Genomic DNA, 13015 nt, shown 5'->3' on the forward strand with positions numbered 1-13015 from the left:
TCCGTTTCTCGCGATAGTTGCGCTTCAACAGGCCCTTATTCACACCCCTGTCGAGTGTCTGACCGCAATGTCATGAAAAGATCGTCTAAATAAAGAACTTTAAGCATTTATGGTGAGTGCCCTTCATTTCTGTTTCGTTTTGGATGAAGTCATTTACAAATCTGTTTAACTTTCTGGAGCCAGTTGATATGAAAAAAAAAAATGTTTTTTTTCATGGAATACCCCTTTAATAACCCTATAGCAGGAAATACAAAGATAAAAGCTGTAATAAAAGGAGAATTCTGTGTGCATATATATATATTTTATTCTGTAGATGTGGTCCCTATCGTATAATATCTACCCCCAGCTGAGATCCATGTCATGCTAAATACTGTAAAAGATAGGGAAATATTATGAAACTCTTATTCACTAAATAGATACAATTTATGTAACAGTTTTAGTAACTTTGTTAATCCATAGACAGGGCTGCATTCACTGTTCTGCTGGCTGCTATAAGAAACAGTCAACAAGCTATGTGACTGACTGGAATTATACATAAAAAAAATTGTTTTTGTATTACCAGGATGGCGCTGGATTTGGAAGATCGGCCTCTAAAAGGCAAAGTCAGGCCTGGGCACAGGTAAGCTGTCTTATGGTTGGTATTGATGAAAGATAGCCTAGTATATTAGGAAACTGCTTTATGGGTAAATCTCTAATACAGGATATCCTCTGGCTATCACTTTTACTATCCCCTTTTACATGTTTTGCATCTATGAGGAGTATGCACAGCTGCAGCCCCGCTCTAGTGGTGGGTATAGGAAGAGTCTCTGATCGCCGTTAAAGGGGTACTCCACCCCTAGACATCTTATCCCCTATCCAAAGGATAGGGGATAAGATGTCTGATCGCTGGGGACCCCCGGGATCTCGGCTGCAGCACCCCACTGTCATTACTGCACAGAGCAAACTCGCTCTGTGCGTAATGACGGGTGATACAGGGTCCGGAGCATCGTGACTTCATGGTTCCGCTTCTCGTGATGTCACGGATGGCCCCCTCAATACAAGTCTATGGGAGGGGCATGGCGGCCCTCACGCCCCCTCCCATAGACTTGCATTAAGGGGGCGGGCTGTGATGTCACAAGGGGCTGAGCCGTGAAGTCACAATGCTCCGTCCCCTGTATCGCCCGTCATTACGCACAGAGAGAACTCGCTCTGTGCAGTAATGACAGCGGGGTGCTGCAGCCGAGATCCTGGGGGTCCCCAGCAGCGGGACCCCCGCGATCAGACAGCTTATCCTCTATCCTTTGGATGGAGGATAAGATGTCTAGGGGCAGAGTACCCCTTTAAGCATTTCATTACTGTGATCAACACTGATGAGAGCATGAGAGTATGAGAGTCTCATACCCTATAAAATAGCTCAGATTCTATTGAAGGCAAGGGTGTGAACTTATTTCCTGTCGTTAGGGCATACTTGGGTTTACTAACAACTGCCTGTGCACTAGTAGTACAGTGTCATGATATATAGCTATAAAGCAGCAGGTTTGGCAGACACAACAGACTGGTCCACCAGAGAGTCCAATTCCAATGTGTTTATTCCTACTCTGGTTTCATGTGAATTGCAAGTGTTGTCTGCATTGTACTATATTTACTCTTTACTTTCCATTTTAGGGACAGACAATGCAGGGTCTGAATGGCACATGGCACCAGGTAAGTCTATTTATTGTCTTCATACAAACTATAGTTGCTGTAGATCCCACCTGCATGCACACAAAGTACCAATCTAGTATAGACAGCGCCACCTAGATGCACAGTGTCTATGAACTTGATAATATGCCCATAAAAAGCCATGAAATCTGGTTTCCAAAAGACTTTAAACGGAACCAAGCAACGTGTTATATATGGTAAAATCTTCATCCTCACCTTCCCTGGTGGTCATTCCTGCCCCCAGGAACATTAAGTATCTGAAGTTTGTTAGTCTCCCCCGCCACCCCCATAAGTAGTCCCCTGGGCAGGGAGCTTTACTTACCTAGTCCTGTCGGCTGCGCTGTAATCATGCCCTCTCCATGTGATTGACATGGCTCTGCTCCCTAAGGAACTAGGGATGGGACTAGATAAGTTTAGCTTTCTGCCCAGGGGACTTCTTACAGGGGCGGTGGGAAAGATTTACAAACTTTACATCCTCCCCATCCCTGGGGGCAGAAAATCTGATGTTTGGTTCCCTTTAAAACAACCGTGGCAATGGCAGCAGATTCTTTTTTATATTTTGCCATGAACATTTTATCTTGCATGATCAGTTGTTGATTATCCTTTACTTTCTATTTTAGGGAAACCAGACCATGCAGAGTCAGAATGGCACTTGGCACCAGGTAAGGTCATTTCTTGTCTTCATACAATCTATATTTGTTGCAGATGGACAACTATATCTACATAAATAATCAATTTAGTATACATGGCGCCACCTAGCTGCATAGTGTCTGTGAAAGTGATGAATTGCAAATAACAAACAATAACATGTTTGCTTCTATTTTTTATGATTGATTCTATTTCAAAGTGTTCAAAACAGTCTGATCAAAGGCAGAATTTTTGTACTTTTTGAACATTTTCTCTTTTTAGGATGCATTTATGGCTTTTGCTTAAAAAAAGAAACAATTACGTACTTTTTTGGCAGCTGTGATGGAGCTGATAACATGCAAATACCTCCTGGCATAACAAGGCAATGCAGTGCTTACTCTATACTAATATACAGTATTCTCCAACTTATGGCTCTAGACCTCCTGAAAAATTACAACTTTCACCTCCGCTGTCAGGGCATGACAAGAGTTGTAGACTGAGCCACAGGTTGGAGAACACTTCTCTATATGGATGCCTGCAGTACCCATGTTTACCTCTAGATGTCCTTAAAGTAAAAGAAATAAAGCCACCATCCAACCTAAGTGTAATATAATAAAACAAATTGAGCCATAAGGAGGTAAAAGGCAATCGCTTTTTATATTAAATGTCTGGAAATGAATATCACTCTTAAAATTATAGAACATTTGTTAAAATTGCATTTTTCACAAAAGTTGTTTGAATTACAGAATAGCAAATACACAAAGAATGGATCCCTTAAGAACAGAAATGAACATGTTTTCGTAGAAAGAATTGGAGAAATGCTCAGTCAGGTAAGTAAAAAAAATCTTCAATGCACTTTATAAGGACCATTTGGTCCTTACAGGGGTACTCCGGTAGAAAACTTTTTTTTTTTTTTTTTTAAATGAACTGGTGTCAGAAAGTTAAACAGATTTGTAAATTACTTCTATTAAAAAAAAATCTTAATCCTTTTGGTACTTTTTAGCAGCTGTATGCTACAGAGAAAATTCTTTACTTTTTGAATTTCTTTTTTGTCTTGTCCACAGTGCCCTCTGCTGACACCTCTGTCCGTGTCAGGAACTGTCCAGAGCAGCATAGGTTTGCTATGGGGATTTTCTCCTGCTCTGGACAGTTCCTGATACGGGCATCAGGTGTCAGCAGAGAGCACTGTGGTCAACACAAAAAATAAATTTAAAAAAATAAAGACTTTCCTCTGTAGCATACAGCATACAGCATACAGCGGAGAAGTCTATGGGCTTTAATTTGAGGCGGAAATTCTGCCATGTGCATGGACCTTAACTGGGACTGTGCTGCAGTTTCCTGCATGGTGTGCAGGGGAAAAAAAATCTGAATTTAGCTAGCACTGTGGCCCCTTAATTCTTAAGCTAGCTATACACATTGGATATGTGTCGACAGGACTCTGCTTGCCATCTAATGTGTATGGGGGGCCTTCCCACTTTTCTGCAATGACAGATGTAAAGGAGAGAAGGATTTTAACTGTTTAATCCTTTTGTTCTCAGAAAGCTAAGCTGCTTCCTCTCCTCTGCGTGTTCAGAACACATTTACACTTAGCAGAGGATTGGAGAGAAATCTGTCAGCTAAATTAGTATGTATCTGACATGTATCTGTGGTGGACCAGTACGGGAGGTGTTACCCCATGCTCCTGCTCTCCCGTCAGGCAGCCTTCTTCAGTGTCCCCAAGGCCCCCTGCATTTGTTTCCCCATTGTAAATATGTTTTACCATGTAAAGTGTTATAAAATGTAATGTTACTTTAAGAGTTATACCATGTGATATGTCATGTGATTGTTACCCAAGAGGTACCAGGTGATCCCAAGAGTGACCTATGGGCTCCCTGCTATTCTCCCCCATATAAGCCCTGTGTGGAGCTTCTCTCTCTTTTTGAGTTCTGCTCTTCTGCTAAGCTGAGGTCCAGTGCAGTCGCCTAGTGTGTGTGTCCAGAGTGTTGGAGACCTCAAAGTCCAGTCCTGCAACCACCATCAATTCAAGTAACTAAAGTCACAGCTTTATGAGTCAAGTCAAGTCAGTCCCTGTCATCTGTCAAGTCAGCGTGGTCTGCATTCAATTATCCAGTCCTACTACAAATCACAGAAAGCCCTTAATGTCTCTGCGTCACTGGTCACCTCCTTGGGCCCTGGCTGAACTGTATAGACTTTACCATCTGTCTACCCTCATTAAAGCTACCATTGTCCATAACTTGGCATCGGAGTCTTTATTGCCCCCATGCCTAGCCCAGGGTCTAGTGGTAAACCTTCGGGTGGTTTTAGGCTAAACCACGCCCTGGCATCACAAATACAAGGGGTTAATGCCATCTTCCCATAGGGTAACAACATCTGCCCTCATCACACCCCACTATCACATATCTTATGTGTATGACCTGCTTAAAGTGCTTGTTTGCTGGAATAAAAAAGGTTGCCTAATAAAATAACAAAAACTTTAACTCACCTTTCTCCGCTCCCTTAAAGCTCTGGTTTTCAGGGCGCTCTGTCTGCCGCTGTGACACTGCTTTCCCTGAGCATAGCGTCTACAGCTGGGGGAATTGACAGTGCAGCTTTCCAATCACTGGCTGGGGCGGTACACCACTACAGCCAGTGATTGGCTAACAGGCGCCGGTAAAGAAGATTGTCAGCAGATACCGTCCAGAGACAGGGCATCCTGAGGGAGCAGAGGAAGACGATAGAGATGAGCGAACTTACAGTAAATTCGATTCGTCACGAACTTCTCGGCTCGGCAGTTGATGGTTTATCCTGCATAAATTAATTCAGCTTTCAGGTGCTCCGGTGGGCTGGAAAAGGTGGATACAGTCCTAGGAAAGAGTCTCTTAGGACTGTATCCACCTTTTCCAGCCCACGAGAGCACCTGAAAGCTGAACTAATTTATGCAGGAAAAGTCATCAATTGCCGAGCAGAGAAGTTCGTGACGAATCGAATTTACTGTAAGTTCGCTCATCTCTAGAAGACGAGTTTAAAGTGTTTGGTATTTTATTAGGCAGGCTGGAGACAATCATAAGATAATCCACTGGATGACCACTTTAGGAATTGGTGGGGTGCCTGGCAGTCACACTGACCAATCATCTTAGGCTAAGTTGACACAGTGTTAAGCAGTGCTCATCAGATATATATGTCAGGGATAGTGTTGCTCGCGAATATTCGCAATGCAAATTTTATTCACGAATATCGCATATTCGCGAATTCGTGAATATAGCACTATATATTCGCAATTACGAATATTAGTTTTTTTTTTTTTTTCTTCACAGTACACATCACAGTGATCACCCCTCTCTGCTTCCAGCTTGTGTGGTGTAAAGAAGGCTCTAATACTACTGTGTGAGACTGGCGTGCGAATTTTCGCATATGTGAACTTTTGCATATGCTAATTTACGCATATGCAAATGTTTGCTTATGCTAATTTACGCATGTTATTTTTTCGCATATGCGATTTTTTGTGTATGTGAATATTCCTATATGCGAAAATAAAGCGCGAATATTACAAATATGCAAATTTAACGAATGTCTGACGAATATTCATCCATATATTCGCAAAATATCGCGATTTCGAATATGGCCTATGCTGCTCAACACTAGTCAGGGATAGCCGCTGACTTAGTGATATCTGTCATACATAGGACCCAATTTATAAAAAAATTATAATAAAAAAAACAATATATATATTAACTAAAGATAAAGTCTTCATTAAGAAGCTAAAACGGAGTGATGCGCCAATGTTTTTTTGATTATACATGTATACATATAATTTATATACATACCATGTGGCATACATTTAAAACATTTTTTTTAAGGAATTCGCCTGAAATAGTTGTGTTGGGGGTCCCCTCACTTAGGACTCCCCATATTATTTGACAAGCAGATGTGAAGTCTGTCTGTAGTGAACACAGTTCTATAGATTTAATATCCATTGATTTCGTATTTATGGATTATTTTTTTCTGCAGAGATACCGCAGGGAAACTGAGCCTAAACAACAAGTCTCCGGTGCTGCTATAAACTGTGAGCAGGGGGTCAGAGATTGTCCAAAAATGAACATGGCCTTTGAGAGTCTGCTAGGGAATAAAGAGCACTGTCTTCCATTCCACCTGTCTCCACACAAGTGATTGATCCCTATTAAGTTCAGGTCTCTATTGTTCTACTTGGGAAAGTTTTAATGTCCAAAATGCCCTTTTCAAGCTATCACCTTAAGAATGTGACTTGTCAGAGACATCACTTATTTCCACTTCTTGCCGGATTGTCACACTATGCAGGACACTGGTGCTCATCATCCGCCGGGGGTATATGGATTGGAAAGACTGCAAGTTGTTAAAAGTTAATCTACTATAATAAGCAGTTTAGTGCGTCTCCGAGTATTACAGCCGCAGGAACGGCATTTGATGGTTCCTGACAGTAACTTTCTCTGGTACGCTGCATTTTTTCTAGCTCAGCACATAATTATACATTCCACAGCCCGTAAATTGTTCATTGGTATCGAAGCCAAGTTACGTCCGGCTTATATAAACCACCCTCCAACAATTAATCTGTTTATATCATCATGCCTATCGGCAACTCCCACGCTAACAATGGGCAAAACATTGTAACATGGCAAATTAGCAGACATCTTAAGTGTTAAGTACGACTGCAATGACTCATGACTACTGGATCATGTCCAAGCCAGAGGAATGCACACCTTGCACATCTGGTGACTAATATAGTCATACTATTAGAACTGGACACACGCATGCCTTTTAGGGCCAGGCATTCGCGTGTCATAGCGTGCAGCATGCCGCTTATCATTTCTAGCCCAGGTGCACGATTGCTGAGGTCAGCACTGATACGCGAAACTGATTCTGGGTAGAGGAAGAAGCTGAGATTTTATCATGTTTGCTATTCTTCCTTCTTGGTGAATTAATACAGCCAGAATGTGTAGTCCACCGGATCAAGAGTAGAGAAGAGTATCTGGAGTTTTGTGATCATACATTAGTGCTGTATGTACGAGACAAAGTCTTTGTCCAATAGGTGGCACTAGAGAGACGATGCTTTCTTTCTTCTGGAGGAGCCTTTTCACATATCCCAGGGAGCATTTGCCTAGCCTACAAGATCCCATATACCAACTCGTAATTCCTACAAGGAGAAACACTACCCCCCTCAGCTCTGACACAATACCTATTACTCTGATAGTTGTAGGACTTATTGATCCTCAACTATAGGTATAGCTTGCCTTAAAGGGGTACTCCAGTGAAAATCTTTTTTCTTTTAAATCAACTGGTGGCAGAAAGTTAAACATATTTGTAAATTACTTCTATTACTACAGAAGAAATTCTTTTCTTTTTGGAATGCTCTCTGATGACATCACGAGCACAGTTCTCTCTGCTGATGTTATTATTATAATAATAATAATACTTTATTTATTGTTGTCCCTAGTGGGATTTGAACCCAAGTCCCCAGCACTGCAAGGCAGCAGTGCTAACCACTAAGCAACCATGCTGCCCTTAGCATACATATGCTATGCATGGTTGCTAAAATGGACAGAGATGTCAGCAGAGAGCACTATGCTCGTGATGTCATCAGTGTTCCAAAAAGAAAGGAATTTCCTCTGTAGCATTCAGCAGCTGATAAGTACTGGAAGGATTAAGATTTTTAATAGAAGTAATTTACAAATATGTTTAACTTTCTGCCACCAGTTGAGTTAAAAGAAAAAAGGTTTTCATCGGAGTACCCATTTAAGCCTAAGGATAGTTATTAAAAGACTTGGTCTGAAGTAAGATAACCTGGCTACTTTCCTGCAGAAAAAGCACTACAACCATCCACAGGTTGTGTGTGGTATTACAGCTCAACCCAATGTATTTAATAGAAGTGAGCTACAATACCAGGCCCAATCTGTGGGTAGGTATGGTGCTGTTTCTGGAAGAAGGCAACCATGTTTTTCTAACCCTTTACAACTTCTTTACTTGCAGTCAGGAAGTTAAAGGGGTACTCCGATGGAAAGCAATTTATTTTTTATTTTTTATTTACTGCCAAAAAGTTAACCAGATATCCAAATTACTTCTATTTTAAAATCTTAATCCTTCCAGTACTTATCAGCTTCTGTATGCTTTAGAGGAAGTTGTGTAATTCTTTCCTGTCTGACCACATTGATCTCTGCGGACACCTTTGACCATGTCAGGAACTGTCCAGAGAAGTAGAGGTTTGCTATGGGGATTTGCTCCTGCTCTGGACAGTTCTTGACATGAGTGTCAGCAGAAAGCACTGTGGTCTGACAGAAAAGAACAAAACAACTTCCTCTGTAGTATACAGCAGCTGATAAGTACTGGAAGGATTAAGCTTTTTAAATAGAAGTAATTTACAAATCTGTATAACTTTTTGGCACCAGTTGATTCAACATTTTTTTTTCCATCGTAGTACCCCTTTAAGCATTACACAGTGCTCATTCTTGCCTGTGTAATGCAGGACAGAACAGGTCATCCAGACAAAGGCTGCATACACATCACGATTTTGCTATATTGTTTTGAATCAGTTTTTGTTTTGGAAAACTTATCCCTCAAAAACTGACAAAACTGTATGCAATCGTGTGCTCAATACAGTTTCCATTGACTACACTGTTATAAAAACTGTGTATTGATTTTTATAAAGGACAAAAAACCCTTTGTAAACAGAAAAACAGGACACAACAGGGCATCATACTGTGGTTGACTGCAGTTTTGTGCAGCACATAACCGTCCAAGCACAAGAACTTACTCAACCTGATACATCTTGTTCTGTACATTTTTTTTATGGGAGGTCAATGTATACAGTTTGCTATACGGTTGTGAATGCACCCTAACTGCTCTGTGCTCTGACAAGATAGAGATCCTGTGCAGACAACCCCCCCCCCCCCCATCTATTAACACAGTGTTCCCCAACCTGGCTGCTTCCAGCTGTTGGAAAACTACAACTCCCAGCATGCCTGGACAGCCAACGGCTGTCCAGGCATGCTGGGAGTTGTAGTTTTGCAACAGCTGGAGGCACCCTGGTTGGGAAAAATTGTACTAACACATAGGGGGAGATTTATCATTGCTTTTAGAGCATTTTTTTTTGTCTATGTTTAGGCGCAGATCAGGTGCAAGCAGCATATTTAGTGACTTTTATGCATCTTTTGATATAGACAGTTTTACTCTTTTTGCCTGCCTGTAGAACTTTTTCTTTTTGCCCATGCAGTGGTCACATATTTATCATTTGCGACTTTTGCCAAAAGTCGCTATTTTGTGCGCAAAGGTACTTTTTTAGGCGCAAAGCTACACCACCTACCAGTAGGCATGAGAATTTCTATCTTCCCCAATTCAACCTTTAACCCCTTGTGGACGACAGCGTCCCACTACCCTTTTATGACACGTGCTCAGGAGCTGAGTGCGGGTCATAGCTGGGAGGTCCTGGAGGCTATCTGCCACCAGGACCCATCTCTAATGCCAGACATCACCGATCACGGTGATGCCCGGCTTTAACCCCTTAGATACCGCAATCAAATTTGATTGTAGCATTTAAAATGCAAGTAAAAATGTCCCGGCAGCTCTCTGGGATTCAGGTGTCTACTTCCCTCCCTCACAAGCGTCTAGATAAAGTGTATGTGGTAGAGGCTTTTCCCACCACAGCAGAGCTGCGCAAAATTCATCAACCTGCTGCATCTTCTTGATAAATAAGAAGAACGCTAGTCAAACCCACCATCCAAATAAATGTGGGAAAATGGCTCTACCGTAGACATTCTTTGATAAATCTGGGCCCTGGGCCATAATGTACTAGTAGGGTGTAGGTAAATAGGTTTTCTAAACTAGACACCACCCATTTATCATTTTACCTCTTTTGCTTTTCAGAGACTACAGGGCTTCAAGGGTGAGGATGAGATAAGTACATACAAGCCCGTCACATATGCCTACGAGGGCGACCTGGAGCGGATCGACTCACTGGACTCTTTTACCTTACCGGATAACAACATGGACTTTAGCTTCCTGGATGACTTTGACCCAAAGTTTTCTGCACTGGAAGAGATCTGCAAGCAATAAGACTGTACCGTCTGGACTGTTTCCACTCTGCCTGCTATTGCACTGAACGATTCTGGGGAATGTATCTGAACAGAATCTCAAAAAAGCTTATTTAGTGAGAGGTTATGGGTAATCATTGCTTTGCTATAGATGTTTTATTATGCGCTGTGAATTGGGTTTCTTTTTAGCACAAAAATGATGAAGGGGATGAATGGGGAGATGAGACAATCCCTGGTCACTAAGTGATAGACCGCTGGGATTGACTGCTGAGAACATCCCTGGACAGGCTGATGTCTTGATTGAATAGGCAGGAGCTATGGAAATACGATGCTAAGGATCAAGTCTAGACAAGGTAGACTGATTACTTATATAGTGTAGAAGACTGAAAGATGGCTGATGGGAAGACCCTGGGGTGAAGACCGATACCGAAACAGTCCTCACTCTCATGACTACAGACAGACATTATATCTAGCTTCAAGAACTGGCAAAAGTGACAAACTAAGGTGCATATGGAAAGAGGCCAGACATGTATGACATTTAGGGTAAAGGGGCTCTTCAAACTAGGAAGTAGAATAGGCATAATATGGTATCGTAGATGTATTGCTATAATCCAGTAGGGATTTAGCAGTGCTAAGAGTTATTTAAACATATATACGTATACTTAAACATGTCTGTTTTAGTAAATACTTGTACTACCGTATATACTCGAGTATAAGCCGACCCGAATATAAGCCGAGGCCCCTAATTTCACCCCAAAAACCCAGGAAAAGTTATTGACTCGACTATAAGCCTAGGGTGGGAAATTCATCATCCCCCCCTGTCATCATCCAGACTCCTGTCATTAACACCCCCGTCATCATCACTCCGTCATCATCCCCCTCGTCATCATCCCCCCCCCCCTTCATCATCACCGCTTGTCAATCCCTTCATCAGTGGTCTTCAATCTGCGGACCTCCAGATGTTGCAAAACTACAACTCCCAGCATGCCCGGACAGCCATCGGCCACTTCGTCATCATCCAGACCCCCCTTTAGTTTCCTACTCCCCTCGGTGGGAAGGAAGGGTGTGCTGGTCCGGACCATCTATGCTGCAGAGAAGCTGTCCATCTTCCCCGGGAAGCCCTCTTCTCTGCTCCGGGCCAGCCCCAGACTAGTGACGTTGCCTTGACGTCGACGCACAGGGACATTCATGCGTAGGGACATCACGGACGTCTGCTGCGCACGGACGTCCCTCTGCATTGTTGTCAAGGCAACGTCACTAGTCCGGGGCCGGCCAGGAGCGGAGAAGAGGGCCTCCCGGTGAAGATGGACAGCCCGGCATGACTAACCCTCCCCACCGGAAGGTCCCTGCAGCATAGCTCACCAGCTCAACCTTCCTTCCCACCAAGAGGAGGTGAGTAGAAAACTAAAGGGGAGTCTGGATGATGACGAAGGCCGCAGTGGTCTTCAACCTGCGAACCTCCAGATGTTTCAAAACTACAACTCCCAGCATGCCCGGACAGCCGATGAAAAACTCGGCTTATACTTGAGTATATACGGTATATAAAAAATGTTAATGCTTCTTTTCATAAGACCTTTTAGTTAAACTGTCACTTTGTTGTTCCTCTTGGAAATGTCCTGTATGAAAAAAATTACATTTTGGTGTTACCATTGTGTCTATATGTATCTACACACCACGTGTCATTGTCAGCACTGAATGTGCAGAGGCACTTTGTATTGGTAACATTCCGTTATATATTCATTTACACATTTCCAGGAGGAATAACAGAGAAATGGAACAATTTGGACTTCTAAGGAAAGATGCAATATAATATTCTAAAACAAACTCTCTGTAAGGTTTAAGAGCGTAGGACTGGCTAGGGGAGTCTGGCAGGACATTTAGATTGGGTGAGTGGCAGTTTCGCAACAGTTTAGAAAGATCCCACGAAAGCACGTATAGAAATATCCTCCTAATGGCGCTCACCCGTGGTAGTCGTATTCTTCATAAAGAACTGCATTAATGGGAAATGACCGATGCAGACAATTAAAATAATAAATAAAAAGGGTTTAATCGATAACAACGCTAGGACTACACGTTTCAAGCGGTGGGACCCCCCTCTTCTTCAGGTCCAAGAAAACCTCGAGAAGAAGGGGTCCCACCCTTTGAAACGCGTAGTCCTAGCGCTGTTATCCATTAAACCCTTTTTATTTATTATTTTTAATTGTCCGGATCAGTCATTTCCCATTCATGCAATTCGTTATGAAGAATACGACTACCACGGGTGAGCGCCATTAGGAGGATATTTCTATACGTGCTTTCGTGGGATCTTTCCAAGCTACGCTCCACCGACCTGAGGCTCTCTCCGGCACGTGACATCTCCTGGCGGGTCCCCGGTTATTCGCCCACTGGATTGGGCTCTATGCTTCATTAGATATTGTGCTCTCAGTACAACATCTTAAGGTTAGCAGAACCATATTTCTTGCTCACGATTTTAGCTATGTTTGAGTAACGGCACATAGTTGCGCAATTCGTCTGTCTCCCCCTCCCCTTTTTCTCTTTTATACATTTTAAAGTAGTTTCACAACAGTGTGAGACCACCAGTATAATACACTGGACTTGGGGCATTCTCCTCTGAGCGTCCCTTCTTCTTATTATGGCTACATATATGGCTTTACTTTATATTCTGCAGTTTA

General features: G+C 42.5%; 1 protein-coding gene and 1 long non-coding RNA gene across 4 annotated transcripts in view; one reads left to right on the plus strand and one right to left on the minus strand.

Annotated features, from left to right (window-relative positions):
• Nucleotides 1-11471, plus strand: part of CDH26 (cadherin 26) — a 109364-nt gene extending 97893 nt beyond the window's left edge. Inside the window, exons 17-21 of the mRNA XM_056547568.1 lie at nucleotides 563-619; nucleotides 1645-1683; nucleotides 2301-2342; nucleotides 3054-3137; nucleotides 10177-11471. Coding sequence (XP_056403543.1) covers nucleotides 563-619; nucleotides 1645-1683; nucleotides 2301-2342; nucleotides 3054-3137; nucleotides 10177-10365 — 411 coding nt within the window. The 3' untranslated portion in view covers nucleotides 10366-11471. The remainder of the gene's footprint in view (nucleotides 1-562; nucleotides 620-1644; nucleotides 1684-2300; nucleotides 2343-3053; nucleotides 3138-10176) is intronic.
• LOC130296236 (uncharacterized) overlaps nucleotides 1-13015 on the minus strand; it is a 122912-nt gene that overhangs the window by 35003 nt on the left and 74894 nt on the right. The window lies entirely within an intron of this gene.

Source organism: Hyla sarda, chromosome 12, assembly GCF_029499605.1.
Source record: "Hyla sarda isolate aHylSar1 chromosome 12, aHylSar1.hap1, whole genome shotgun sequence".
Classification (NCBI taxonomy): Eukaryota; Metazoa; Chordata; class Amphibia; order Anura; family Hylidae; genus Hyla; species Hyla sarda.